Here is a 27,115-nt window from a genome sequence, read left to right on the forward strand (position 1 = left end):
GGAGAGAAAGAGAAAATTGTGACAAGTCGATCACGAAGAGAGAGAGTAAGAGAGGAGGGAAAAAAAAAAAAAAGGGAGTTAACAAGAGCCAGATCCCCACACTGCACGATGCACCAGGGCATTAATCTCCATATAATGATGCTAATCCTTCATGGAAAGGAGGAGGAGGAGGGGAGATGAGGTGAATTGGGTAGTTTGTTGATCAGAGGTCAGTCATAGCATTCCATCATCCTGATACATCGCAACAAAGCATCTATCTCACATTCCTGTTATTCTTCCTCAATGAGCCCAGGACATAACAAAAGCCCTGGCTGGATCCAGACCAAATTCAAGAGATCCTGTCATTCCAGGGGGGAGAGGGCGTTTAAAGGCTAGATGCTTTCTAGCACCGAACAAGAGTTCAAGCCGCTGAGACTAACGCTAGCAAAGGCCACTTATTAGTTGAGGTTGGGTTCTTAGAGCCAGTAAGAGATTGTTTTTCTTAACTAGTGATATTTTTTTCCTGTCAACTTCCAAGGCTGGGAATTGGAGATGGCTGGGATTTTCGGAGGTTATCCAATCAGAAAGAAAACATGGTGTTCCTACAGAGAAAGAGATTCTTTTTAGGATGTGACACTCTATATGAAACTTTTAGAAACTATATAGAATAATTGAGATAGTAGTTCTCTACTATCCATAGTTATTTTATTTTATGGCATCTTGAGACTTGCAGCATGGAAATGGACATCATCCATCCATACCTATCTACTAGTACTACGACAAGTACCTATTTCGGACTTTCTTCCCAGAATCTTCTCCACAGTCCTCCGTAGTTGTCACAAAAAAATAAGTTGAGTTATAACCAACACGAGGGGCTCCTCAATTAATCTAACGGATGCTGTTACGGAGCGTACCAGTAATCCAAGATTCAGGTCAAACAGACTACAGGTATAATCGTAGAATGATCTATTGGAACTCGAACTCCAGCCAGTCAATGCTAGTATTTTAAAGATTCACTAAAAACGTATAAACAAACCCCTCATCATTAATGCAGCAAAACCAAGTCCCTGGGGATTCCCATAACTCCACCAAATCAGCAGCAGCATGGCCGCAACCCATCCTCACACCCGAACGAGCTCAGCTCAGTTCTCACCAGGGAGGCGGAATTCATCTCTTCTTCGCCTCTCCCGCCCAGATCCGGGTCTCTTTGGCACTATCATGGGCCACGCGGAACACTAAAGCCATGTTAGCACCCACGCATACCCACCACAATAAACTTGCAGAAAGGGACATACACTGCCGTTCCGTCTCATCCAAGCCTTGCAGAAACTCTACCCCGTCTCCAAGCGCCCCTTTCGGGTTATGCGCATGGTCAGCAATTTCAGCAGCCCGCGTCTTAAATGTCTGAAGCGCATGTTAGCCAAACCATAGTCATCGCGCTGGGTCTACATACATTACTGAGGATATCAACCATCTCTTCTTCTTCAAACAGCTCCAGGATCCGTTCACTGAGACTGTAGAAATTTGGAGCCAATGATCGCAGGTCAATCGATCGGGGGTCTGCTTTCAGAGCATTCATTACCCGTTCTGATAGCGCAGAGGGAATGTCGATGGTGACTAAAGGAGACGTGCCCAGGCGCGCTCTGAAATCAAGTCAGGCAAAGTCTTTTTTCAGCCCACGTTCAGAATATCCTTACCCAATAGAAAGCATTTCACCCAGCCATAACGGGAGATCAATTCGAGTGCCGGCTTTGATCTAATTATTTTGGGTGTCAGCCAAGAAAAGGTCTAAAGAAAAAAGAAAGGACCTTACTCACGTTATCTCCAGGATTCCCTTCTAGAATCCCAAGACCTGGCACCTCCAATTCAAAGGTACATGGCAATTTCTAGATCGTGGCGTTAGCTCCAGAAACACACACCCGACGGGCATATGGAAGCTCACCTGGGCATCGGTCAAGATCGAATCAATGTCATAGTAAGACATGTCGAAAACAAATCCAATTGTTCAATAATGCACCCTCTGCCTAGTTACTGTTCATGTTGCTGTTCGTGGCGGGGAAATGTTGATACACTGGGGAGATTCTCCCATTCAGTCGCGTCCCCCACGACACGGTATCACGTGCCTGTCCAGCTTTTTAGTGTCCTGGCCAATTACGATAAGCACCTTAAAAGTGGTAAACAATTGAATAGTCGTGAAGTCATCTTGATTGATTCAATGATTGAAAATTTGATGATTTGTCTTCTGCGATTTAAACTGTCCATCCTAGAGCTTTTTTTTTTTCAAGTTTTATGTATCCCGTAAACGTACACCAACAAATACTACGAGTACAGTCGTCGTTCGGCAATCCATATTGATCAGAGTCAAACGATGCAGGAAACGTTGAGGTTCATACCAAAGGGGAGAGTTATCATGAACGTGCAGATCTGACAGCGTTGGCCGTTTCTAGGATTACATAGTACTTGCTGATCTTAAACTTACCTTGCAATAAAAGATTTCGACGAAGATCAGAATGCTGTTCTTCACATTCTCAAGCGACAACAAGCATGCCTACGAACTGAACTGTATTAATTTCCTTCCGCTGCCCTCGCTCTCGATAAATTCCTAGTCGATATCATATCGACAGCCTCTTTGCTTGGGACAGATTCTCGAAGTTTCATTGGGTTCTAGATTGACAGCGATGGGGGAAACGAAGCCTATGGCGCTATCAATGGGGGGAGTTGCATCCTTGCACTGTCGTGGGGACAGCTCGCTGGAATGCAATATTGTCAACCCCCCTCGCTTTGCAAGGGGATGGTTATCATGGTAGGGTAAGCTTTCTCCTGCATTGCATGCCAGAGCTTATGCGGTGCTTCTGCGGGGAACAGGGGGGAAACATGAACATAGCTAGGTTATTCAATTGATTTTTACGTACTTTGTAAATGGAATGTCAATTTTCTATTACTGTAGTATAGACCTAGTTGCAGTTCTTTGTCCCACTATGCAAGTCCAGGTCGTTTATAGGTATATATATATATATGTAGGTTAGAGGGCTTGTACGAGGATAATGATTCCTGTACCCGTGTCAACCTAGCAACAGCGAAAATTCTATCGGGCGATCGTTGAAACTGGCAACATGATTTGAGGAGAGACCAGCCTGAGCCGTAACGGGCGGAATTTCTTGTCAAACCCGCAGATCACTGGACTAGGCACTTGAAGAGGAAACTGGAAAACTAGTGAAGACAAACCTGGGTTTTTTCTTACTTAGGCCAAGATACGGAGGATCAGTTGCGAGTAATATAGCATCCATGTCTCATCCTGTTGGGAAAACCTGAGCGGACGGAGGGTTCGGATCACAAGAACGGAAAGGAGGCACGCGCAGCGGAAAAGAGACCCGGGCGCCCTCTAAACTTATTTAAAGTCTGGTGAGAAGGATTGATTTGCAGAGCCAGAAGTTAACCCCCCTTTTTTTCATATACGTGCTATCCAGAACGACGTCACAACCGGGTTCGAACTGGGTCCAACTCCTGCCGCTAGTTGGAGGTCGCCGGAGTCGAGGACTACCTAGGTTAGCATCACGGCCAAGTCTAGATCTTACCAGTCGACTTTGATAGGAACGTGGACGGGGGGATACGAGAAGATATAATATGTAGATCGTCGGTTCTTCAATCAACGCATCCGTGTTATCGCACTCAACGCAGCTCTCAGACCTCGACGGTATGTCGAGCGATCAAGATTTTGTTCCTTGGCGGTTGGCCAGAATTGGGGCTCACGCTGCTCGAGCGATAAAGAGAATCAACCTATCAGCGGACCCGAGACGTAAGAGGCGTACAGCAAGAAGACTGACTTGTCCATGGATGATGGTCCATCCAGAGTCTCAGACTGATCGCGCGGGATACCTTGACCTGTACGGTAGGTAACAGTAGGTAACAGCAGCAGTAGTTAACTAACAGCAGTGGCGGAATAAGCATGCAGATACACATACAGCATCAGGATATTAGGAGAATGATAAGAATCCAAATCATCCTGTTAAAAAAAAAAGAAAAAAAAAGAATGTAGGTGGACAATTGGTGTCCCCCTGATGGTATGGTACAGGATAGTGTATGGAAACTTCCCTTACAAGAATCCCAAAATTAGCATCCGGAAGGGAGGGAAAAAAAAAAAAAAAAAAAAAAAAGGTCCAAGCCAGTTTTCCCTGTTAATTAATGATGATGATACTCCGTAGACCCTCCAGGAAAGATCAATCACAAGGGGAATATTAATATTAATACTGTTCGGTATCATTTCAGGTTCACTCTGGAAGAGAAATAATCATAATAATACTACTACTGCTCATAATAACTGCCATTAATATAGAACTCTGGACCCTATTATCATCTATCATCAACCATTCTTGTTTCTCGCTTTCTTTGTCCCTCCTGTGGTGTCTCTTCCTATTATTCTTTACTCCTTAGTGAGTGGACACTTGACAAAACCACTACCACTACCACCACCACCACCACCACTACTACTCCTCCTGCTACTACTCATTACTGAAGTTAGTTTGATTTGGTCCCATCGCTGGACTCTCCATTCAGACTGTCCTTCCTCTGCACGCCTTATCTGTTGGACGGGGGTTGTTCTTGATTGCCTCTTCCTGCCTCGTCCGGTCACACGATCCCTCCTCGTTTATGGACGTGGATTGTGTCGCCGTCCCCCCCCCCGATTCCACTACAAAATGGCATACAACGCCGTGTCCCAGGTCGACCAGGAGTTGGCTTCCAATGCGACCGATTCTGATGATTCCCGCGCTCCTTCGCCGCAGCTACCGCACCCCCACGCTTCCTTTGAACCATTGCCGCTCGACGTCGACCATCTCGGTGCTGGGAGACATATGGAGTCCGCAAAAATCGAGGATGGGAACGGGATTCGAAGTCTGGGTTCTATGATCCGCTCAATGACGGCCGCTAGTTATGATCTAGTGGAGGACGACTACGAAGTCCCCGATCCGTCAGCACGACGGAAGTCCAATAGTCGCAGTAGCTCCAATAGCCCCCCCCGTCGCCTTTCTGCGCTTGATACGGCCACCACTAATGACCACGTTGATCTCCGAACCCCAACCACCGATCATTCTGTGCCTCTCAGCCATCCGACCCCGGGTCTTCAATCACTGCAAGGAGCGTACCTCAATAATGTGGAGAGGCTGGAGAAAAGTGCGGAACGTCTGAGTCTGAGTTCTGCAGATATTGGGAGCGAAATTCGCAAAATGGATCTCGAGCAAAAGAGGCGCTCGAGCGGCTCAGCCTCTAATAATTATGTTCTCGCCAGCAATCCGGATACCTCGCGTCGAGGTTCGATTCAATCTGTTGCTCGTTTGGCTCAAGTTTCAGAGCAAACCCTCGAAGATCTTCACGAAGATCCTACCACTCAACCTCCCACACAACACTACCTTCCCCCGCCCCCTGAGCCGGCTGTTCATCCCGAGGTCAATCCGCCCCAGTCCGCTGAGTACACCCAGGCCATGGATCACCTGGAGATCAAGCGACCAGACACGGCGGCTTCGAATGACACATACCAACAAGCCAGGTTTCTATTTACAGACTTTGATGGAGTTCATTATGTCCCTTCCGATAAGGTGACGGAGCCGGGACCGCGTGTGTCATTGACGCGACCCCCCTTGGCCAGCCGGCCAGAGCCATACAAACAACCCCAAGTGGGGGAGAATATGGTCTACTACCCTGCTCCGGTGCCCATGATGCTCAACCTACCACCGCGACTTTCCCAACGACCAAACAACACGGAGCTAGATAAGCGCCGCACGCAAGTTCTAGACACTGTAACACCCGAGAATAGAAAATCGGCCCCATGGCTATTTGGCCAGAATCAACGTGCTGGTGCCGCCCCTGTCCCCCCCCCGCCGCCGCCGCCGCCCCAACTGCCTCCGGTGATCGCCGACGGACCAAGCGTCTTTCCGAGATGCCTCCCCAGCTCCGTGCCAGTGTTTTCTTTGAGCCACCTTCTGCGTCACTGGAGATTGACCCAACTCAAACCTCCGCGGTTGCGACGCTAGACAGTATCCTCGATGCCTCTGCCACAGCCCCGGTTACTGCTTTCACAGATCATCCATTCGCCGGCCCGATCGGTCCTGACGTATATGGGAACTCGAGGCCTAAGGGAGTCTCCAAAGGCGTAGCTGAACAGAGGAAAAAGCAACGCCCCAAGAGCAGTTTGGGTCTTGGCCCTCGGCCTTCTAACCCTGATATTAGGGCAAGCACTCTGACGATACCTCATGCATACCAAACTACAGAAGCCCAGGCGGCTGAAATGCACGAGGCTACTTCGTTACGAGAACATGAGAGGAGTTCGGATTCAGAGTCTGGCTCCGAGGATGGTTCGGAAGAAGATACGGAGAGTAGTGAAGGAGAGGAAGAGGAAGAGGAAGAAGAGGAGGAGGAGGAGGAATTTCACTACACAGGGCCACCCACTACCTTACTTGCGGAGCTCGAACAACGAAAGCATGAGCTCAAACTCAGGCGGCGAACTGCAGCTAACTCGACCGGCTTGCATTCAACCCTTCTTGAACTTGAAGCCGTCGCAAAAAAACAAAGTGAACACAGACGACAGAAGCCGGTTGCCCTCGCGTGGGAAACCCCTGATGCGCATAATCACGAGGATGACGAAGATGAAGACGTTCCCCTTGGCATGCTCTTCCCCGAGAAAGCTCAGGCTGCCGACGAGACTCGGCCCCTGGGTCTCATGGAAAGGAGAGAATTAGAAGAAAGCGAGCCCCTCAGCAAGCGGCGAGCAAGGTTGCGCGGCGAAATTCTCCCACGCACTCCGGACAGACGCCCGATGACGATGTATTCGCAGGGCGTCCACGGCCCGGTCCAGGATGTCCAAGAAGATAGCGGTAACGAAGAAGAAACTCTGGGCCAGCGCCTAAGGCGATTAAAGGGTCAAGAAGAACGGCCGGTCTCTAAAGCCGGGACTGATTTCACAACCGAAATCCTAACAGAGCTCAAGAACCTGGGTGCTGATGAGAAGAAGGACAGCCAGGAGGAACCGTCACAAGAAGAGGAAACACTGGCGCAAAGACGGGCTCGCCTAAAGAAAGAAGGAGATGCGCAGCAGAATTCTACCGCAAAGATTCCTCGATACCGAAGAAGCATGGCGGATGTGCTCCACGCACAACGCCCAAGCACTGCAGAGCTCTCTCGTCCCCATGGTCCTATTCACCAACGCTCTTTTGACCAGCGCCTGTCCATACAACAGTTTCCTGTCAATCCCAGTCCTCCGAAAACAGCAGTAGGGCTTATGCATTACCAGGCACCCAATATGGCAGCTCCGTACGGCCATGGCATGGCACACCCGAATACGTTTTACAGTGACGCCATACTAGGCATGAGACACCTGAGCTATGCGATGCCAAATAACTACCACTACCCGGGAGTCATGAGAGAAGTGATTGATCCCGGACAACGCGAAATCATTGATCGCTGGAGGCAGGGCATTGTATAGTGTCTCTCTCTCTCTCTCTCTCTCTCTCTCTCTTTTTTTTTTTTTTTTTCATTTCCACTCATACGCATATCTCTTTTTATCTTTCTTATTTTCTTTTCCATCTGTTGTTAGGGTTCTCGTTTCTTAGCGTATATTGTTCTGGGTAGGGAGCATTAGCCATTGAATACCAGGTCGTTTAATTAGCGATGAAACTTGTTGCCTTGTATGATATTCTTTCCGATCTCGTATCATCTGTACTGCACCATGAAGATGTCCTGAACGTGGATCTGATAATTGAACTGGGGGGGACTCTCTCTATATACACCTACTATGTATCGACATCCCTCTAGGTATACATATATAACTGGGGGGGGTTCTGGTCCTTCAGTTCCAAGATAAAATCATCACATCGCGTATTTTCTATGTCAATAATTCAGATATTCATTCATGCATCAATAAATATAATAATAATTATATTTGTTATTTTTTTTTTTTCTCTCCAGGACAAGGTATGTACGCGTTGACCATTTCCGGACTCCATTCTTTGGTCTCTCTCTCTCTCTCTCTATATCTTTGTATTATATATATGCACTGCTCTGACACAACTATCCCTCTCTTATTCCTATTCTCCCCTTCTTTTTCCCTTCAAGCACCTTAATTAATTGATTTTCAGGGCTTGGTTCCCAAGACTAATTTTAGTTACATGCTTGCGCCGCCTCGCCCGCTCCATCGTGCCCCACGCCTCATTTTTTTTTTTTTTTGGCTTTTTTCATTATTATTATTATTATTATTATTCGGATCGAATTCAACTAACCAGCCATTGCTCACCATTATGGACCATTTCCAGGCCTCCTGAGCGGTTCTTTTCTCCCCAGTACTGCAGAAGACACAGTGGGTGTTGATTCGTCATGCCACCGTCCACTGTGTTCTCGTACTGGCGTCGGGACCACCGCCGGTCGTCGCTGTCTCCTGTTCCTCCTCCTGTCGCACAGCCCACCTTGAAAGCAGCTGGCGTCAGCTATGCTCCTCAACTACCACTGATTTCTGACTCGACGCTGACTGCGACCTTTGACGAAACATTTCAGGCAAGAGACCCTTCGACTTTGCAGACCCCCACCGATTATTTTTCTGGTCTCGATGGAGCGAACACAACAAACGTCACCGTATCCACCATCGATGCCCCAGCGTCTGCAATCACCACGCTTACGGTACATCCGCCCTCGGCGGATGACGACCTACGGCCTCGATCCAGCCCGGAAGAACGCGACAGGGAACAGTTGACCTTGACGGCCCAGTCGAATTTCTCGCAGCCTTCCCTCACTCCGTTGACCCCCGACCAAACCACGGCAGACTCCTCCAAGCCTAATTCGCCGTTCCGGCTATCCTTCGGAAAGGGTCTGCGGAATCCTTCGCCGGTTGAGAATACGTCGAAACGCTCGACTACCCCCGGAATGGCGTCGTCCAGCCACCTGCGCTTCCGAACCTCCCCTGTCGAGGCCTCCTCGGGAGACAGAATTACCCCACCACAAAAGGAGGTTCGGTTTGAAGGTCCGAATGGTCGCCGGCTCGTCGAGCGTGACACGTCGATCGAACAGGCGCAGCCCATCCCCCACAGGCCTGGGAAGACAATGCTGCACCTGTTGAATCCGATGTCATTGTTGGCTAAGAGACGTTCTTCTCAGATAGCGGCATTGCGTGCAGAGGATATGAATATCGGCGCCCGCAACTTGGTTCCTGCGATCCCAGATGATTACGACCCCCGCATCCGTGGCAACATTGTGCACGACTTCTCCGCGCCTCGGCCCCGGCGACACTTATCTGCTGCCCCGGTCCTTTTGCATGAAGCGGCTAGTGAACAAACCCTGCAGAATGGCGCTTGCGGCAGCCCTACGGGTAATAGGACGACGAACCTTGGCGTCAGTGACTCCGGGGGTCTAATGCCTCAGCCAGCTGGACAAAGGAAAAGGCATAGTGAATACTCTCCGGTCTTCAAAGAGCATTTCGACGATGACGAAAAGGTTCTCCAGGTTGGGCACAAGGCATATCTACAATCATCCCTTCTGACAGACCCATCCCACCGGGACCCACGTGCCATTCCTGTGTTTGCAAGAAAACTACCCTCCTCGATCCCCAGTCAAGAAAAACCGCCGGATAATCCACCGGGGCGCAAGCGTGGCTCTCAGGGTGGTTCCGCAGTAAGCGAGGTTGCGTTCAAGGGGGCCCAAGATCCGGATACCATCGAGATTGGGCAATACCAGCCATCTGGATTACCCAAGCACTTCAAGAGCAATGCCTCTCGATTCAGCTTTGATATGAACGGTGTTGGATCTTCGACTCAGGAGAAGCTCCTGGAAGAAAAACACAAAGAAAAGGAAGCTGCACGAAAGGCTCAGGCGCGGCTGGAAGACCGGGACTATAGTGATATTGATGATGATTACGACAACGACGTATTGGACGACCTCCACGATTTTGAAGAACAAATTCCTGGCGTTAACGTCGACGCCGAGGAATACGATGATGCGTTTAAGGGCTTTTCAGGCCCGGGAAACCTAATCAATCAATCCTGGCTTGTTCCTGATCTATCTCCCGTCGTCGCTAGCCCTGTCAACCCCTCCGAAAATCCGAATCTACATGATGATCAAGTTTTACCTTCGTCAACCCACGAGGAACTCGAGACTTCTGCCACCAACTGTTCATCGTCTTCTTCTCTGCATAACACCCCTCACCAAGCAGAAAGGGCCACCGCGTCTCCCCACATCTTAGCCCAGGGGTCTGAGGGGTTGTCCACCGCCGCCTTGGAGCTCAATCAAGACGAAGAGGATGATGACCTTTATTTTGACGATGGAGAATTTGGCGAATTGGACACGGAAGAAGACGGAGAAAAGTTTGATGAGTCAATCTTTGACGACCCCACGAGCCATCTATATGAGCGAAAGCCTGTTACAGGATCCGTGACAACTTCTCAAAGCATCATCTCCGCACACGAAGAGTTGGATCGGGAGCTGGTCTCTGACAGCGGGCTGAAACATGTTCCAAGCATGGCCAGTGATTATCGAGGAACCTCATTAAGGCGGGTTGGCGGTATCGCCGAGAACGTGCGTAACCAAGGGTCTGTGAAGGCTCATAACGGAGTGCTGTCCGAGCACAATTTGGAGGCTTTCCATAATGCTTTGGCCGATGCTGCTACGCAAGCGGCCGCGAAGGGCCGGTTCGGTCATACCACGAGCGTCAGCGAACGATCCTTGGGCCAGGAAAGCAGTACGCACACGGTGGACTCGCAACCGGGGCTTATTTCCGATGACAGCCGTCTCAGCCAAACTGTAGACGTGGTGTCATTTGACGAAGTGTTTGAAGACTTCAATTACGATGATAGCGACGATTTGTTTTACGATGATCCTATAATCGCGGCGGCCAACGCAGAAGCGTTGGAGAATGACGATGAGGGGTTTTACGGACAAGAGTTTGGATTCTATGCGCAAGCTTCCGGCCATGGCTTCGAACTCACCAATGGCGGATATTTTGGTCCCCGAGGCGTCGAAGGCATCTCTCGTAGCCACAGTGGTCGTGGCAAATTCAGAGAGCCCAGCCTGACCCCCATCACCGAGCGCAGCGAATGGAGTACGCGCAATTCGATTATTTCAGTCACCGCTCACGGCGCTGCGCATTCCAACCAATCTGTGTCAGGACCCGGACTAGCCCAATTGGTTGATATGGGCAACCTCGACGATGAGATGTCCCTGAGTGCACTCCTGAGGTTGCGACGCGGCGCGTGGGGCGGAAGCAATGGCAGCCTCCGCAGCAGCAGCGGCAGTCCCCCGCCGCACCAACACTCAGCGTCGAATAGAGGCAGCCTTGCTCTTTCTGACGTCAGTCCAACCGTCCACACCGTGCCCCCGGATTTCCTAGGAGCTCCGGTTGCAATCGATCCCCCCATCAAGGAGTCGGAGAAAGGCGCGTGGCTGTCTGCTCTTTCGCAGCCGCGTCTGGAACGCGCGACTACCGGTGATGGCGAGGCATAACCCAGATCACGGGCGATGCTGGCTTGATCTTATATACATCTTTTTTTTTTTTTTTTTTTTGTTGTTGTTGTTGTTGTTGTTCTGATTTTGATTCCCCCGGCGTGGATATTAGCGTTTTGTATAGCTACGACCTGATGAGCTGTGTTGGGCGGGTCTATTGACATTGTGAGCTTCTGTAATGTTATCACGGAGTTGGCACCCGATCCAGCCGATCCGTATCCTTAATGACAGTCTTTCCTGCTGGTTTGTCCCGTTATATATAAGGATCTATCCGTCTGTCCGCAAAGACCCGGTGGGAAATGGTCATATCCGGCCGTGGCGGTGCAGCCTCACCGGCTTGTTTCGGGCCGGGTAGCGGGGCTGAGTCAGCGGAGTAATCCTCATTGATTGGTCCAGACCCTCTCACCGCCTCTGTATCGTAAGTACCGGTATTGAGGGTACTGAAAGTGTGGCTGGTGCTCCGCTATCGCCGTATTCTCTGGTAATTTTGGTCCCGTCCATTCATTTCCCATCTTTGCCGTTCTTCAATTCTTCGTCTGCCTTTTCTTTCGCCAAACCAAACCTTGCAAGTTCTCTCGCTCGCTCTCTCTTTCCTTACTTCCTTACTACCCCATTTATTTGTATTGTCGTGGTTGGAGAGTGTCTTTGCTCTCTCTCTGATGAGTCCCGGCTTTAACTAGTCGACACCTGTTTTTTCTGGTACGTCACGTCACGTAGCCCGGCTGTCCCGTTTAGTCGTTTTTTTTCCCTTCATCCGCTTCCCAAATATGCCTCATCCAAACTGAAGCTTCCTTCTCTGCTGACCTTGCTCTTACCAATGATTCAATAGATTGCAATTCCTTTTCTATTTCCTTGATTTCTCTCCATTGTCATTGTCTCGTTTGACCTTTTATATCAAAAACACCAAAAACTCCCCTCTTCCCCCCCCCCCAAAAAAACCCTCAACCCGTCCGCCCTAGTCCCGAGGTTGACGGTTCTTTTGAACCCGGAAAATTCTCCGCGATGCTTCGCTCAACAGCTGTAAAGGCCACCAGCAGTGGTATGCTGCGCGGTGCTGCCTGTTCTGCCTGTAAACGATCTCTGTCTCTTGCCTCGACCGTCAGACATGCCTCTTCTAGCTCCAGCTCGAGGTTCGGCCTGAGCGCCAGACGCCCCCTCGCTATTGTGAACAGCAAGAGGCATTATGCCGTGTCCGCGCCTGAGACTGGCGTGGTAAGTGAAGAGTTTTGACATTGGTACATTGTTCGCCTTGTGTGTGAATCTCGACTAACCTGGAGGGGGTGCGTCTCCTGTTAGGATGCCAGCGACTCCTTCCTGCAGGGAAACACGGCCAACTATGTCGACGAGATGTACCTCGCGTGGAGGAAAGACCCCTCGAGTGTCCACATCTCGTGGCAGACCTACTTCCGCAACATGGAGGAGGGTAAAATGCCCATCTCCCAGGCCTTCCAGGCCCCCCCAACCCTCGTCCCGACTCCTACCGGTGGCGTTCCCCAAGAGATGCCCGGCGCTGGTCTGGGGTTCTCGGCCGGCACCGACGTGACAAAACACTTGAAGGTCCAGTTGCTCGTTCGCGCATACCAGGCCCGTGGTCACCACAAGGCCAAGATTGACCCCCTGGGGATCCGTGGCGAAGCCGAGGCCTTTGGCTATAACAAGCCCAAGGAGCTCGAGCTCGACCACTACGGTTTCACTGAGCGCGATCTGGATGAGGAATTCGACCTCGGCCCTGGTATTCTCCCCCGGTTCGCCACCGAGAGCCGCAAGAAGATGACCCTCCGCGATATTATTGCCGCCTGCGAGAAGATCTACTGTGGCTCTTACGGAGTTGAGTATATCCACATCCCCGATCGCAAGCCCTGCGACTGGATCCGGGATCGCTTTGAGGTCCCCGAGCCCTACAAGTACTCGGTGGATGACAAGCGCCGCATCCTCGACCGTCTGATCTGGAGTTCCAGCTTTGAGAGCTTCCTCTCCACCAAGTTCCCCAATGACAAGCGTTTCGGCCTGGAGGGATGCGAGTCCCTCGTGCCCGGTATGAAGGCTCTGATCGACCGCAGCGTCGAATACGGTATCAAGGACATCGTCATTGGTATGCCTCACCGTGGTCGTCTGAATGTCCTTTCCAACGTCGTGCGCAAGCCCAACGAGTCCATCTTCAGCGAGTTTTCGGGTACCGCTGAGCCCTCCGACGAAGGCTCCGGTGATGTCAAGTACCATCTTGGTATGAACTTTGAGCGGCCCACCCCCTCTGGCAAGCGCGTGCAGCTTTCTCTGGTCGCCAATCCCTCCCATCTGGAAGCCGAAGACCCCGTCGTGCTCGGAAAGACCCGTGCCATCCAGCACTACAACAATGATGAGAAGAACTTCGACTCTGCGATGGGTGTTCTCCTCCACGGTGATGCCGCCTTTGCCGCTCAGGGTGTCGTGTATGAGACGATGGGCTTCCATTCCCTGCCTGCCTACTCAACCGGAGGTACTATCCACATTGTTGTGAACAACCAGATCGGTTTTACCACTGATCCACGCTTTGCCCGCTCCACCCCTTACTGCTCCGATATTGCCAAGTCGATCGACGCCCCTGTCTTCCACGTGAACGGCGACGACGTGGAGGCTGTCAACTATGTTTGCCAGGTCGCGGCTGACTGGCGTGCTGAGTTCAAGAGCGATGTTGTCATTGACATCGTCTGCTACCGTAAGCAGGGTCACAACGAGACGGACCAGCCCTCTTTCACCCAGCCCTTGATGTACAAGCGCATTGCCGAGCAGAAGAACCAGCTCGACAAGTACGTGGAGAAGCTGATTGCTGAGGGTACCTTCACCAAGGAGGACATCGATGAGCACAAGAAGTGGGTCTGGGGTATGCTGAACGACAGCTTCGATCGCAGCAAGGACTACCAGCCCACGGGCAAGGAATGGCTGACCTCCGCCTGGAATGGCTTCAAGACCCCCAAGGAGCTGGCCACTGAGGTCCTTCCTCATCTCCCCACCGCTGTTGAGTCTCCCATCCTGAAGCATGTCGCCGACAAAATCAGCGGTGCTCCTGAAGGCTTCCACCTGCACCGCAACCTCAAGCGTATTCTCGCCAACCGCAAGAAGACTGTGGAGGAGGGTCAGAACATCGACTGGGCTACTGCCGAAGCTCTCGCCTTCGGTTCCCTCGTCGGCGAAGGCTACCATGTCCGTGTCTCCGGTCAGGATGTGGAGCGTGGTACCTTCTCTCAGCGTCACGCTGTCCTACACGATCAAGAGAACGAGGGTACCTACACCCCTCTCCAGCATATCAGCGAGGGTCAGGGCAGCTTCGCCATCTCTAACTCATCCCTCAGTGAATTCGGAGCGTAGGTTCTTTCTAGGATACGACCCGTGATTCTCAAAAAAACAATTCTCTCTAACATTCTGTGTAGGCTTGGTTTCGAATACGGTTACTCCTTGACCTCTCCCAACGCCCTCGTCATGTGGGAGGCTCAGTTCGGTGACTTTGCCAACAACGCTCAGTGTATCATCGACCAGTTCGTGGCTTCTGGAGAATCGAAATGGCTGCAGCGTTCTGGCCTCGTCCTGTCCCTCCCCCATGGTTACGATGGTCAGGGTCCCGAGCACTCCTCCGGCCGTATGGAGCGTTACCTCCAGCTCTGTAACGAGGAGCCTCGTGTTTTCCCCTCCCCCGACAAGCTCGACCGCCAGCACCAGGACTGCAATATGCAGATTGCCTACATGACCAGCCCCTCTAACTTGTTTCATCTTCTGCGTCGCCAGATTCATCGTCAATTCCGCAAACGTATGTCCAATTATTCCATCAAATTTGATATAACCACTGCTAACTGATTTTTTTTTTTTTTTTTTTTTTCATCCCCTCAGCCCTGGTGATCTTTTTCTCCAAGTCTCTCCTTCGTCACCCGATTGCCCGCTCTCCGCTGGATGAGTTCACTGGTGACTCTCACTTCCAGTGGATCATCCCTGACTCGGCCCACGGAACCGCCATTGATGAGCCCGAGAAGATCGAGCGTGTTATCCTCTGTTCCGGCCAGGTGTACGCTGCCCTCTTGAAGCACCGTGAGACTAACAACATCCGCAACACTGCCATCACCCGTGTTGAGCAGCTGCATCCCTTCCCTTGGGCTCAGCTCAAGGAGAACTTGGACAGCTACCCCAACGCCCGCAACATTGTGTGGGCCCAGGAGGAGCCTCTGAACGCTGGTTCTTGGAGCTACACCCAGCCTCGTATCGAGACCTTGCTGAACCAGACCGTGCACCACAACCGTCGCCACGTTCTCTACGCTGGTCGTGCGCCAAGTGCGTCCGTGGCCACCGGTCTTAAATCTGTCCACCTGAAGGAAGAGCAGGAGCTTCTCCATGACGCTTTCACCGTCCATCAGGAGCGCCTGAAGGGCGAGTAGATTACGTCTCAAGAGTGGTGTTTGGCTTTTCAAGTGCTTTGTTTCTCAAAGGAGCGGGCTTAGCGTCTACTCGATTTGGCCTTCCATTGTATGATCTGATTTCCTTGTTCGTTTCTTTAATTGTTTTTTTTTTTTTTTTTTTTCCTTTTTTCTTTTTCGCATCGGGTTTGGTTGCGCTGGGGCATTGGTATCTCTAGGCTTGATCCCCACTAGATATATCCTGGGCTGGCTTATCTATACCTAGAATGTGTCTTTCTGCGTACGTGTAAATTAAGTGCTTGATATAATACGAGATTATCTGTTTCCTTTGTCGAGCCAAGTTGAGCTGAAGCCGAAAAATAAGTGAACGAAGTGACGTCATAGTAGGTACTGACTCAGCATTCGTCTCTCTGCCCTTTTTTTGAGGCATCAATCACCTGATTGCGGACTGAGGCAGCCTCTCTGCCTGGGGCCGCAATCAGGCCTTCTCCGCACCTTGTCTCTGCTTTTGCTTTTGCTTTTGCTTCATCACCGACTTCAATCTTTGCGTCTCCTTCCTCGTGGTCGATGTTCTTGTTGCACAGCCGTCAGCCGACTGCTATTGGTGTCTGTTTTTCATTGTCCGATTGAAGGCACATTCTTTTTCCCGTTTCCCCCCTCTCCCCTCCCATTTGAGACATGTCCTCCGTCGTCTCTTCGGCCGTCAACTCTCAGGGTCACAGTGCCCGTCAGTCGGCGCGCCAAACAAGGACAAACCCCTCGCGAACATCCAAAAATCTCGGACGCTCTTCCTTTGCATACGGTCATTCCTCAATGGCGGAGGCCTCGACATCGTCGCCCGTTCCCCATGGGTTCTATCCTGCTCTCACGCATTTTACCGACGCCATCACAGCCCTCCCCCGAGAGTTTCGACGACACAATTCACTACTGAAAGAGGTCGATGCGAAGGCTTGGGCTCTGGAGGAGAATTTACTCCAGCTCCTGAAGGCATCGTCGGAGTCGCAGCCGGTTGCTTATCCTTCTAATCCTGCGCCCGTCATCGCTGGGGCTATTCGTGATAATGTCTTATCTACGGTAGGTTGATCTACAACAACTCTCACAGCTCCCCATTACAATCATCATAAAAATCCTAATTTGTCGTTCGCTTTGGCTATTCAGGATCCCTCTCATACTCCCGAATCCCAAGAAAGCAAAAACCGCCGTATCCTCTTCGATCGTGTCCGACACACCCTCTCCGACCTGATGATGACCGCAGACGAGAAGAACCACGTTATCTCCAATGCGAACGACGAACTCGACCGCCAGCTTATGCGACTAGACTCCATATTCCCGTTTATCGCGGGGGAGATTAGTGAAGAGTCTCGTCTGGGTAGCCTGAGTCACTGGGCGTACTCGAATCGAAATGTTCCTAAGCCTCCACCCAACGAGCGTCCGCGCCGTGAAGCCGCCTCGAACAAGGATCTTGTCCATGCTCTACAGGAAGCCGAGGCAGCCTCCCGCAGCGAGGCGAGACGGGAAGCGGCACTCGCACGCAGACAACGTCGGGCGCATGCGGATTCGGATCTTGAGGAAGTTCGCGCTGCTGGCGCCCGCAAGGGCCAGGGGAGTAAATCGCGGGGAGGGGCTGGAGCTGGAGCTGGAGTTGACCAGGCTTCGTTAGGACATACCCAGGGAGGCACGACTGGCTCGTCTGGCCAGACGAAGCGTCGGAAGGTCGAGAGGCCAGCAGCTGTGGAGGCGGCCGGAACACCTATGGAACGGTCTGCTAGCGGTGCCGGAAGCTCTGCGCGAGCTGCATCCAAAGAGGTGGGCGATGCGACCAAGAAACGAGTCCGAGCGCCGAATTCCAATACGACTGCCGGTCGCAAAAGGTACGTCTCTGTTTTCTTCGCTTCTGTTGCGATTTACTAACTGATGTAGAAACAACACTGGCGCTTCTGCCGCAAATTCACCTGTCCTCGCGCCGTTCCCTCTCATTGGAACTGTTACAGCAGCTACAATTCCTCGCAGTGCACCCAGTCCGGGCCCTGGTGCGGCGGGTCGACCGCAATCTTCCCGAGCCCAGCAATCCTCTACACAATTAACCAACGGACGGCAACGGCCCTCATCTTCTGCATCTAACCGTGTACCGAGCTCAGGTATTTTTATTTTTATTTTTTAATACTATAAAGCACGGGTCAGCTGTTCTAACTTATGTAGGGAAACTCACCGAAACCAAAGCACCACCAAGGGAGACACCTGCCAAGACAGAAACGGTCCCTCTCCCCGATCCCCATCGCGAGCTAGACCCCAATACCCTTGACGCCTCAAAGACCTCTGTGCTGCTGGCTCAACAAGATCTAGAAGGCAAGCCCACCGATATAATCGAACCGAGCGAACCACCGGTCCCTATTGTTCCAACCAACGCTCCAAAGGGCAGGTCATCCAAGACGTCAACCCCCATCCTAGCTGCTGCGGAACCCGTGCAGCAGCGGGTGCGACCAACACGGAACACAGACCCGGCGCAGACGAAGCGAACTCAGAAGAAGAACGGCGCTGTGGCAGCGGTGCAGCAGCAGATCGCATCGGAGGGCGAGGAGTCTCTCCACGAAGGGGACGATGAGGATGAGGAAGGCGAGCCACGGTACTGCTACTGCAACGAGATCAGTTTCGGTGAGATGGTTGCATGCGACAATGACGCATGTCCGCGCGAGTGGTTCCACTTATCCTGTGTTGGACTGACGAAACCTCCTGGGCGAAATGGTACGTTTTTTTCTTCATCTTCATCTGTGCCTTGAAACGAAAAAGTAGATTCTGACGAATGACTAGTTAAATGGTACTGCAACGAGTGTAAGGAGAGTATGCGCCGAAGTCGCAGCGGACGGTAGGGTAGATCTACTTGATGTGGCAGCGATTTAGGGCAGTTTTAGAATGGTACCGAGTACCGAGTACATATAAGTTGTTCAAGCATGAAGCCATAAATTGTTACAGCGCGCAGATCACAATCACAATCACAATCCCATTAGATAGTCATCTCCAGAAGTAAATATTTAAGCATATCATATCATATCACATCATATCATATTTTTTTTTTTTTTTTTTTTTTTTACTTTATTCTGTCCAAAATACAATCAATCAATCAATCAATCAATCACCCACCCCTCACAACCCTCTCTGCCTTCCACTCCCACTCCCACCCGCAACCGCAGCCTCGCTCTCCAACCTTCTCCTCAAATCCTCGAACCCGGTTTCCCCTCTAGCGCCAGAGCCCGTCGCAGTCGCAGTCGCAGTCGCAGTCGCAGACGCCGCCGCCGCCGACGACGACAAACGAGACCCCTTCTCCCCAACAACCCACCCGGGAATCCTCCAGCCACCACTCGCCCCGCCACCGGGAAGCAAATCCGCCCGCCAGGCCAATCCCACCACGAAGCCCACCGTGGCCGGGAGCACCATGGTCGGGAACTGCGAGAGCGCGAGCTGCGCGGCGACCAGGTAGGTGATTGATTTGTCGGAGAGGGAGGCGGTTGTTGTCTGTCTGTCTTGTTCTTGTTCTTGTTCTTGTTCTTGTTCTTGTTCTTGCCCAGGCCCGGGCCCAGACCCAGAAAGAGAAATACAGTATTTGTATGTTGACGGGATGCAGGCGTAGTACTGTGCTAGCAGGGCGAATAACGATGCGGTTGGACCTGACGGGAGGGAATTCAATCTGTACAGGGAGAGCGGGCGGACGATGAGAGCTAGGAGGAGAGGCGGGAGGAGGGTTGTGTATGGGAGGGTTGAGAGGAGGAATGTCTATCATCATCATCATCATTATCATCATTTATCATTTATCATTTATCATCGTCAATTCATTATATCGGTATTGATTAAATTGGGGGGGGGGGGGGGTTTCTGGTTCATAAGGAAGGGGGGGAAGCATACAGCTGTCTTCCTTCCACCCCATGCTCGCTCCACAACGCGCATCTGATACGCCAACATCGCGCCAAACAGGGCCTCCGTGGAATTCGCAAATCCGGCGACTTGCCAGATCAGGCAGCGCCAGTATTGCCCGTAGGTGGAGAGGTGCGGGGAGACGAGAATGCCGGGGACATGTTTAAGGTCGAGGATCGAGAGGACGACGGAGGCCGCGATGGTGTAGACGAGGAGAAATTTGGTGATGGGCGCGTTGCTTAAGCCGGATGTTTGCATGCTTTTTTTTTCGTGCTGTTGTTCTGGTTACGTTACCTTGAAGCTCTTCGTGAGGCTCTCGCGGTTGTTGTCGGGGGAGTGAGGTAAGTGTGTGGTGTGGGACACGTTGCGGGAGTCAAGTCCGGGGACTCCGCCTCGGCATGCCGAGATATATACAATATTATATATATAAAAAAAAAAAAAAAAAAAATTCTACGCTACATACAAAATAAGTCTACGTAGAATTCTCCAGTAACGAAGGGGGGTGGGGGGGAGAAAGGTGGATTAACTGGTAGGATCTATCATGTTCTTGGTTTCCTCGACTAACGCCTCCTTATACCGTGTCAAGCCTGTCTCCAATGCCTGGATCGTCGGCCCTAGGAGTCGCTTCACGGCCTTCTCGCCGCCAGGTATATTATCCAAATTCACCCGCAGCCGTTTCCCTGTCGCTTGTAGCACTTCCCGTGCGTGTTGCTTCACTTTATCCACTTCGACCTGGCGCTCTGCCGCCGCGTCCTGCGCCACCGCATTGATCCGCTCCAGGGCGCGGGTCAGCGACTCAACCAACGATGCGACTTCGCCCGCGCGGTCCGGGTTACCAGATAGGAAAGCCTGCCAGAATTGATGCAGGAACTCGGTGGAAGTGGCGTGCGTTAGCGTGAGTCGGTCGTACAGTGTTGACGATAGGCCGTAAGTCTCCGAGCTGGAGGAAGAAACCTCCGTCTGCGCACGACGGTCGCGGATCACGTCGAGGATCTGTTTCGACGCTTGATGTCGGTATGCGCGGGATTTGGAGCCCGGGTCCCTTTCGTCGTCGCTGTCCTCGTCCGGATCCACAAGCTGGCCCAAGGCCGCGGATCCATCATCACGAATGTTCCGTTCCAGGTCTGCGCGTAGATTCTGCAAAATTTGCTCTGGGTCTTGCTGCGCAAAGAGCCGGTTTTGTTCTTCCTCTGCGAGTTTTGCCTGTGCCGAGAAGAACCGGCTCTGATCTCGTATGTTCAGTAGAATGCGGTTTTGCTCTTCGTCTCCTCGTAAATCGCGCAGTTGCAGTTCGTCGTATGTCCCATCGTCGATCGCCCCCACAGGCGCCGACGGATCGCGATCCGCGGGAGCAACATTCGCCATTATCTTCTCGCTCAGAGTATTGAGCGTGCGAATGATAGGCACCTTTTCTACAGCAGATGGCCTCATGTCCAGATCCGGGCGGTTTCCCCGGCGCTGGCTGTTATTCCCCTCGTTTCCTTCTAAATCAAGGAAATGTGGCACATGTACATCACGGTCCAAATTCCCATGCTCATCCGCCTTGAGATATTTATCAAGAACAGCATCTGTAGCATCCGTCTCGGAAATACGCTCTCCGCGAAGCTTTTTAAACAATCGACTTTGGAAAAACCGTGACCAAAACTGCTGCTCGCTCAACTTAGGAACGTTCTCATCATAAACCCGCTTCACGAGTGGATGCTGGTTGAATATCAACTGGATCTGCTCCTTGCTAATATTCAGCTTCGTCACATTATCCTCCACCCGTGGCTTCAGTGTCGACAGCACATTATACGACCCCCGCGTCTGCGATCGCTCAATAGCATGCGCCCGCAGCAGATGCAGCCTGGTTGACCAGAACTGCGACATGAATTGCCCCGCGGTCAGGGCATCTGGTTTCGTATGCAACGACTCCATAAACATGCGCTGTAGGTTTGCATCCGACTTGAGTAGCGACTGCTGCAGCTCCACATCGCCCTTGAGTCGTTTATCGTCATCCCAAAGATTCTTCCCTGATCCTGTAGACGAAACCGCACTCGCCATCGCCATCGCCGCCGACATTCCCTCTCCACCAGCTCCCGGGGTCGGGGTCGGGGTCCCCGGTACAGGAGCAGGTGTAGCCTGCGCAGATTTAGCGGAGTTCATCGCCGCACTCAAAGCATCCTTAATAGCATCTGCCTCTAGACGTGCGTTTGCGCCAGCCGTAAACGAAAATATGTACTGTTCGGGGGCCGCAGAGGGGGCATTTGCGGGGAGAGCGAAGATCTTCAGCATGACTCGGGGGTTACTCGCGGGTGTCTGTTGTAAATCTATCGAGCAGTCAGATATCATACACACCTCCGTCTCATCGCAGACACTGTTGAAGAGAGAGAGAAAAAAAAATTTTAAAAAAAAAAAATACGCACTCGTAATCTGTCCCACAGAGATCGTTATCGTCCCCGAGGCACCGCCTGCCGCTGGAATCCAGGAAATCGACTGTCGATCCTGCGACATGGTCAGGGTGCCATCTTTCTTCTTGTACGCCGCCGACCCGCTCGGAGGTGCCATCGTTGTCGAACTCGACAGCATCCACTGTCCTGGGCGGCGCAGAGAGATCCACCCATCGGGAGGGAAGAAACCCCAGCGGAACAATCGATGGGGAACGCTCGGAAGGTCAAACTGCCTTCAAGATCAAAAATGTGAGTTTGTGGGGGTTAGAAAGCGGGAAAGATAGAAATTTGGAGAATTTGAGATGGAGAGCTTGTCGAGATCGAAGACTTTGGCACGTGACTGGAGCTGGCCACGCCTTTTACCTCACTTCAACAATTTCATCACTAAAGACTTCAGTCAGGAGAGCTGGGTTTTGAATTACTTTATCTTTTACATCTAAAAAGGTTCTTTTTCTCCTTTTTTTCCCCCCCCCAGGAAATGACTAGTATGAACCTAGTAAGCATACTCTCTGACTCCAGAAACTCAGATACCATACAAACTCCAGAAGAGAAGAGATGAAACGTCCAAGCTAATCACGAACAGATACATCGAATTATTAGTTAGCTAAAATCAGTTTGCCATCATCCAAAACATTGCGCTCCGCTATGCAATCAAACCAAAGTTCAACGCTAGATCATGGCCTGAAAAATGAAGTACAAGTCCTCACTTTTGCACCTGCGCTCCTGATGAAATAGAAACCAAAATGAAAACATAACATAGAATCCGGCCCAAACCCAAACACGAAAATTCCAGGAAAATGAGAATAAGACACAAGGGTATATTATTAATTCATTTTTGGAATCACAAATCAAACCAAAAAAGTACGTTCACCGCTTGAACATGTAGTGGCCGTAAATCCCACCCACGTCGCCAACAGCCACGGGGATTTTTCTCATTCCCCACCATCTAGCGCCCATTTTCCAGGAGCGCGAGCCGTCATCTGGGATAGCTTCGGGGATGGAAGTAGGGTCACGGACATACCATCCACGGCGTCCGAGTTCACGGACCGTCCAGCCCGGAGAGGATCTAGGATTCTTGGCTTTCTCCCTCAAGGGAATAATGAGCTTATCACTGAATTCAACAACCTGAAGGGGGTAGCTCTGCTTCGAGAGCAGCAGGTTGGAAGTGGCAAAGATTGTGCCAATGGACAGGCGTGGCGCCTTGTTAAGATCGAGATAGCAAAGAGTAGAAGGCATCCAGGTAGCCACGTCATCAAAATTGTCGGCACCATGCCCATCTGTTAGCTGCGAAGCTGGCACGAAGAAACAATTGAGGTCCTGGGCAGACAGGTCGGCTGAACTCAGGCCTAACTCTTCTAGGTGCTTGGTCAAAGGAATCAAAGCCTTGGTATGAGCAGATGTGATCCTGGCACCACCGAGGTTGAGAGAGCGAAGCGTGGATGGAAGCTTTGGAAGGAGCCCATGCACGTCCTCCTCCTCCAATGTACGATACCGTGTGGCATCAGTCATAACATTCAAGAACACCAAGGAATCACACACAGCTGGGTGAGTTGTCAAGAACTCCACCACCTTCGGTCCGCGCAGACGAATGCATCGAGAAAGGCTCAAATGAGTAATCCTGGCGGTCTCTGGGAGGGAGAATAACGCATCCTCAGTAATCTGCGTATTAGTGACATCGAGGTGAGTCAGATTAACCAGACGGGGAAGAAGAAGTTCGAAGGCTGAGGATGGGATGCCGCTGCATTCGTGGAGCGAAACACGCCTCAGGTTTGGTAGGGTGAGGGGAAGCCCAGATCCAGTAGTCAAGGCCTGCTGGAAAAAGGAGGCGAAGGAATGGGAAGAGCAGCCACAGAAGTCGATAGCACATAAGTTAGGAAGACCAGTCAACAGCTTTTGAATAACTTCCACGCTCAAGTCACCTTCAACGTGCTCCTGGAGCAAGCACTCCTTGAGATTTGGCAGAAGCTCCAAGCACTTGAGGAGGGTTGTGGCTGTCAGGTTCTGGATTTCGGAGTTCATCTGCTTGGTACGGCCCAGGCCAACGGAGGTAAAATGAGAGAAATCGAGGCGACGAACCAGCGTGCCTAATGCAGGATACTGAGACAGGTGGTTAAGGGCCTTGGAGAAGATGATAGAATGCGGGAAGGTCATGTTTCGATACAACACGCTGAGAGTTGCGGCGTGCAACGTCCGGGATGTGAGCAGGCACGCAACGAGGTCCACATTTCGTGGAGTATATCCGTTGGGAGGGACGTCCAATGCGAGGTGGGATATGATTTCATCTGCCAGACAATTAGTTATGAACATATCAGTTGAACATCGACGGAAGGGATCTTACCAAGAACCTCTGGGGGAAGCTTCTCCAGAGGAGAGATGCCCGGCTGTGGTTTCTGTTCCTTCACCCGCAAGGTCTTGTTAACGGGAGGAGCATTTTCCCAGGCCCAACCACGTGTGCTCATACTCCCAAGCCCCCGGATATCGCTATAACTCTTGCTAAGGGATTTGCCTCCCAGGCGAATCTGCTTCCATCCTAGAAATCCTCCACAAGGGCAGCAAAACTCTGGAGTGTGTTGCATATCAAAGGGGTTCGGCCTGGGGAGCTCCTTTTGCGACTGATCGAGGTGGGTATCCACGAATGATTGAGCAATTCCTGTTGGACGATGTTAGACAAGGTGGATAACCGAGGATTGGTACAAACTAGCATTGTTGAACCGCATCTCATAGGCAAAGAATGGAATTCGTACCGTCAATGTCTTCCTTGATGGAACCAAACGACTCACGACGACTGCTGTGTTTGGACGGGCGGGGGGAGGAACATGAGGAATCAGGAGAGGAGCAGCGAGAATAGGTTGCTGGAGAATGGTCTCTAGAAGAAATGGTGGAAGGTCGAGAGAAGGAGGCTTTGTTGACGGGGATTGCGGGCGAGGAGGAAGGGGTAGTAGCAGCAGACATAGTGACGGAGAGGTAGTCCGTTGGAACAGGCCTCTATATAGTTAAGCCGACGGGCCCGTCCACAAGACTGACAAATTGCAGATTGACAAGGAGGGAATAAGTTACAAAACAGAGACAGGGATGCAGGAGAGAGAACGCCAGTTGGGTGTGACAAGTGAAAAAAGCTTTCCTTTCCCCAGACTTCGATGAACCTTTTGGGGTGCAGGATGCAACTAGTGAAGGACTGTAGTGGTCGGTGTGAAGAGGGGTGGCGGAGAAAAAGAAAAACGCTGTTAGTCACAAGAATCCAGGTATAACTAACTAAAAAAGGTTCCCGAGTGGATGCAGACTATCGAGGGGGAAAGGATCCGAGCGAACGATTCAATAATAAGAAACGAGGTGTATGTTGTAATAATAATATAATATGGTGGTGCAATTCCTGAGAAGTACAGAGGAAGGTTAGTTGTAAACAGAGGACCATGGAAAGGATTTTATGAACCTTCTGACCTGGAGAGGCAAAATCGGCACGATGAATGCGGCAAAATGAAGAGACAATTCTAGTTAGTTAGTTAGTTATTATTTACTTGTGAGTCAACAACATCACAGCACAGCTTCCAGATAGACCAAAGGAACATTGGAGTAGTGACTGACAGTAGACTAGTAAGATCCCTAATACCACTAGTAGGTACTCCGTAGTCCGTACTGTTTAACTCCCAGTATCTACTTAGCAGAGATCCTGCAAGGGGATTCGATCCGGTCGGCAAATGGCAAGTTTTTGCTTTTTTCGGATGTTATCAATCTAAGATCCCGACCTGATTCCGGGCCTACTACAAGTTTTCTGTAACACCATAAAGGGTACAAACATATAAGAAGAAATCACTCTGCTGTCAGATGATGTTAAGAATAAATAAATAATCATTTCTAAGATCTCGAAGATCAACAGAAAGACAAAATTATTAGTAAGATCGACGTCTGATTCTAACTATGACATAATAAAAACCGCCTCCTGCAGCCCCGTGACTTGGAAGATGCCGGTTATTCTTGGCGTCTTATTCCTTTATTAAATAATATATGAAAGTCCCCCTCAAACACCCGTGGTATGACCCGTACACCGTGCTGAGTTCTACGCGCGCCGGCGGTTCGGAAGAACTATGGCCCGCAGGGCCATCTTTTCTGTACTATAGAACCTGGGGATGTTGGTTAACCTATTAATTATAGAGATTCCTATATTATCTACTTTTATAAGCTATTACTATGCTAATACCTACTTAAATGCCTACTTGAATGCCTGCTAATACCTACTTTAATACCTTCTTTAATGCCTGCTTTGATGCCTGCTTTGATACCTGCTTTGATGCCTGCTAATACCTGCTAATACCTGCTTTGATGCCTGCTAATACCTGCTAATACCTGCTTTACATAATACTTGCTTTAATACCTGCTTGAATGCCTGCTTTAATACCTACTTAAATGATTACTTGAATGCCTGCTCGTACTTGCTTTAATACCTACTTGAATGCCTACTTAAATACCTACCTAAATACCTACTTGAATGCCTACTTGAATGCCTACTTAAATACCTACTTGAATGCCTACTTAAATGCCTACTTAAATGCCTGCTAATACTTGCTTTAATACTTGCTTTAATACCTACTTAAATGCCTGCTTCAATACCTGCTTGAATACTTACTTAAATGCCTACTTGCTTTTCCATGCTATAGAACCTGGAGATGTTGGTTAACCTGTTAGCTATAAAGATTCCTATATCTACTTTTATAAGCTATTACCATACTAATACTTACTTAAATACCTACTTTAATGCCTATTTTAATTCTAACTTCTATACTTACATTAATATAGTAGCTATTATACTATAATTAAGACTATACTATTAGTTTGCTATATGCCCTAACAAGCCGCCGAGCGTAGCGAGGATTTATACTACAAATTATCTCCTTTTTCTCGTCCATTCTCAACAAACTAAGGTACTGCTCGTCAATTCTTTATTCACGATTTTAT

The 27,115-nt window shown here is 50.6% G+C and overlaps 9 protein-coding genes across 9 annotated transcripts; 5 read left to right on the forward strand and 4 right to left on the reverse strand.

Annotated features, from left to right (window-relative positions):
• Nucleotides 1-935: 935 nt before the first annotated feature.
• psf3 (DNA replication protein PSF3) lies at nt 936-2,029 on the reverse strand. The gene is made up of 6 exons (XM_040900965.1): nt 1,922-2,029; nt 1,797-1,865; nt 1,677-1,735; nt 1,433-1,622; nt 1,275-1,383; nt 936-1,214 (listed from the first exon to the last, which is right to left on the reverse strand). The coding sequence occupies exons 1-6, from the start codon at nt 1,961-1,963 to the stop codon at nt 1,147-1,149; spliced, it is 537 nt and encodes a 178-aa protein (XP_040749684.1). The 5' UTR covers nt 1,964-2,029; the 3' UTR covers nt 936-1,146.
• Nucleotides 2,030-4,311: 2,282 nt separating this feature from the next.
• On the forward strand, nt 4,312-7,481 carry P175DRAFT_0504212 (uncharacterized protein). Its single transcript, XM_040897803.1, has 2 exons — nt 4,312-5,840; nt 5,900-7,481. The coding sequence occupies exons 1-2, from the start codon at nt 4,674-4,676 to the stop codon at nt 7,451-7,453; spliced, it is 2,721 nt and encodes a 906-aa protein (XP_040749685.1). The 5' UTR covers nt 4,312-4,673; the 3' UTR covers nt 7,454-7,481.
• A 775-nt stretch (nt 7,482-8,256) lies between these two features.
• P175DRAFT_0504215 (uncharacterized protein) lies at nt 8,257-11,486 on the forward strand. The gene has a single exon (XM_040897804.1). The coding sequence runs from the start codon at nt 8,341-8,343 to the stop codon at nt 11,449-11,451; it is 3,111 nt and encodes a 1,036-aa protein (XP_040749686.1). The 5' UTR covers nt 8,257-8,340; the 3' UTR covers nt 11,452-11,486.
• A 785-nt stretch (nt 11,487-12,271) lies between these two features.
• On the forward strand, nt 12,272-16,008 carry kgd1 (alpha-ketoglutarate dehydrogenase KGD1). Its single transcript, XM_040897805.1, has 4 exons — nt 12,272-12,663; nt 12,748-14,792; nt 14,859-15,232; nt 15,313-16,008. The coding sequence occupies exons 1-4, from the start codon at nt 12,454-12,456 to the stop codon at nt 15,849-15,851; spliced, it is 3,168 nt and encodes a 1,055-aa protein (XP_040749687.1). The 5' UTR covers nt 12,272-12,453; the 3' UTR covers nt 15,852-16,008.
• Nucleotides 16,009-16,348: 340 nt separating this feature from the next.
• P175DRAFT_0504217 (putative PHD finger domain protein (Ing1)) lies at nt 16,349-18,886 on the forward strand. Its single transcript, XM_040897806.1, has 5 exons — nt 16,349-16,904; nt 16,989-17,701; nt 17,751-17,968; nt 18,030-18,572; nt 18,639-18,886. Exons 1-5 carry the CDS (start codon nt 16,509-16,511, stop codon nt 18,695-18,697), a joined length of 1,929 nt encoding a protein of 642 aa, XP_040749688.1. The 5' UTR covers nt 16,349-16,508; the 3' UTR covers nt 18,698-18,886.
• Nucleotides 18,887-18,992: 106 nt separating this feature from the next.
• On the reverse strand, nt 18,993-20,157 carry dscB (the record flags this gene model as incomplete). The annotated part of the gene is made up of 3 exons (XM_040894865.1): nt 19,728-20,157; nt 19,114-19,598; nt 18,993-19,065 (listed from the first exon to the last, which is right to left on the reverse strand). Coding segments are annotated over exons 1-3 (825 nt in total), but the record flags the coding sequence as incomplete, so codon positions are not given.
• An 83-nt stretch (nt 20,158-20,240) lies between these two features.
• On the reverse strand, nt 20,241-22,516 carry P175DRAFT_0485680 (TFIIH subunit TFB1 family protein). Its single transcript, XM_040895604.1, has 2 exons — nt 22,142-22,516; nt 20,241-22,045 (listed from the first exon to the last, which is right to left on the reverse strand). The coding sequence occupies exons 1-2, from the start codon at nt 22,302-22,304 to the stop codon at nt 20,259-20,261; spliced, it is 1,950 nt and encodes a 649-aa protein (XP_040749690.1). The 5' UTR covers nt 22,305-22,516; the 3' UTR covers nt 20,241-20,258.
• A 105-nt stretch (nt 22,517-22,621) lies between these two features.
• Nucleotides 22,622-25,547, reverse strand: P175DRAFT_0504221 (Leucine Rich Repeat domain protein). Its single transcript, XM_040897807.1, has 3 exons — nt 24,910-25,547; nt 24,504-24,815; nt 22,622-24,447 (listed from the first exon to the last, which is right to left on the reverse strand). Exons 1-3 carry the CDS (start codon nt 25,115-25,117, stop codon nt 23,033-23,035), a joined length of 1,935 nt encoding a protein of 644 aa, XP_040749691.1. The 5' UTR covers nt 25,118-25,547; the 3' UTR covers nt 22,622-23,032.
• A 631-nt stretch (nt 25,548-26,178) lies between these two features.
• Nucleotides 26,179-26,763, forward strand: P175DRAFT_0504222 (uncharacterized protein; the record flags this gene model as incomplete). Its single annotated transcript, XM_040897808.1, has 2 exons — nt 26,179-26,384; nt 26,605-26,763. Coding segments are annotated over 2 exons (189 nt in total), but the record flags the coding sequence as incomplete, so codon positions are not given.
• Between the last annotated feature and the right edge of the window lie 352 nt (nt 26,764-27,115).

This window comes from Aspergillus ochraceoroseus (genome assembly GCF_002846915.1).
Source record: "Aspergillus ochraceoroseus IBT 24754 chromosome Unknown P175scaffold_8, whole genome shotgun sequence".
Classification (NCBI taxonomy): Eukaryota; Fungi; Ascomycota; class Eurotiomycetes; order Eurotiales; family Aspergillaceae; genus Aspergillus; species Aspergillus ochraceoroseus.

Excerpts from the sequence above, each read along its gene's own strand:
- psf3 (XM_040900965.1), bottom strand. The coding sequence starts at position 1,963 with ATGTCTTACTATGACATTGATTCGATCTTGACCGATGCCCAG. Across the intron at positions 1,384-1,432 it reads TGGTTGATATCCTCAGTAAT|ACATTTAAGACGCGGGCTGC; the intron begins GTATGTAGACCC and ends CATGCGCTTCAG. Across the intron at positions 1,215-1,274 it reads GGATGAGACGGAACGGCAGT|TGTTCCGCGTGGCCCATGAT; the intron begins GTATGTCCCTTT and ends ACATGGCTTTAG.
- P175DRAFT_0504212 (XM_040897803.1), top strand. The coding sequence starts at position 4,674 with ATGGCATACAACGCCGTGTCCCAGGTCGACCAGGAGTTGGCTTCCAAT. Across the intron at positions 5,841-5,899 it reads AACGTGCTGGTGCCGCCCCT|CGTCTTTCCGAGATGCCTCC; the intron begins GTCCCCCCCCCG and ends CGACGGACCAAG.
- P175DRAFT_0504215 (XM_040897804.1), top strand. The coding sequence starts at position 8,341 with ATGCCACCGTCCACTGTGTTCTCGTACTGGCGTCGGGACCACCGCCGG.
- kgd1 (XM_040897805.1), top strand. The coding sequence starts at position 12,454 with ATGCTTCGCTCAACAGCTGTAAAGGCCACCAGCAGTGGTATGCTGCGC. Across the intron at positions 12,664-12,747 it reads CCGCGCCTGAGACTGGCGTG|GATGCCAGCGACTCCTTCCT; the intron begins GTAAGTGAAGAG and ends GTCTCCTGTTAG. Across the intron at positions 15,233-15,312 it reads TCATCGTCAATTCCGCAAAC|CCCTGGTGATCTTTTTCTCC; the intron begins GTATGTCCAATT and ends TCATCCCCTCAG.
- P175DRAFT_0504217 (XM_040897806.1), top strand. The coding sequence starts at position 16,509 with ATGTCCTCCGTCGTCTCTTCGGCCGTCAACTCTCAGGGTCACAGTGCC. Across the intron at positions 16,905-16,988 it reads GTGATAATGTCTTATCTACG|GATCCCTCTCATACTCCCGA; the intron begins GTAGGTTGATCT and ends TTGGCTATTCAG. Across the intron at positions 17,702-17,750 it reads ACGACTGCCGGTCGCAAAAG|AAACAACACTGGCGCTTCTG; the intron begins GTACGTCTCTGT and ends TAACTGATGTAG.
- P175DRAFT_0485680 (XM_040895604.1), bottom strand. The coding sequence starts at position 22,304 with ATGCTGTCGAGTTCGACAACGATGGCACCTCCGAGCGGGTCGGCGGCG. Across the intron at positions 22,046-22,141 it reads CTCTGTGGGACAGATTACGA|ATTTACAACAGACACCCGCG; the intron begins GTGCGTATTTTT and ends ACTGCTCGATAG.
- P175DRAFT_0504221 (XM_040897807.1), bottom strand. The coding sequence starts at position 25,117 with ATGTCTGCTGCTACTACCCCTTCCTCCTCGCCCGCAATCCCCGTCAAC. Across the intron at positions 24,816-24,909 it reads CATCAAGGAAGACATTGACG|GAATTGCTCAATCATTCGTG; the intron begins GTACGAATTCCA and ends ATCGTCCAACAG. Across the intron at positions 24,448-24,503 it reads GCTTCCCCCAGAGGTTCTTG|ATGAAATCATATCCCACCTC; the intron begins GTAAGATCCCTT and ends ATTGTCTGGCAG.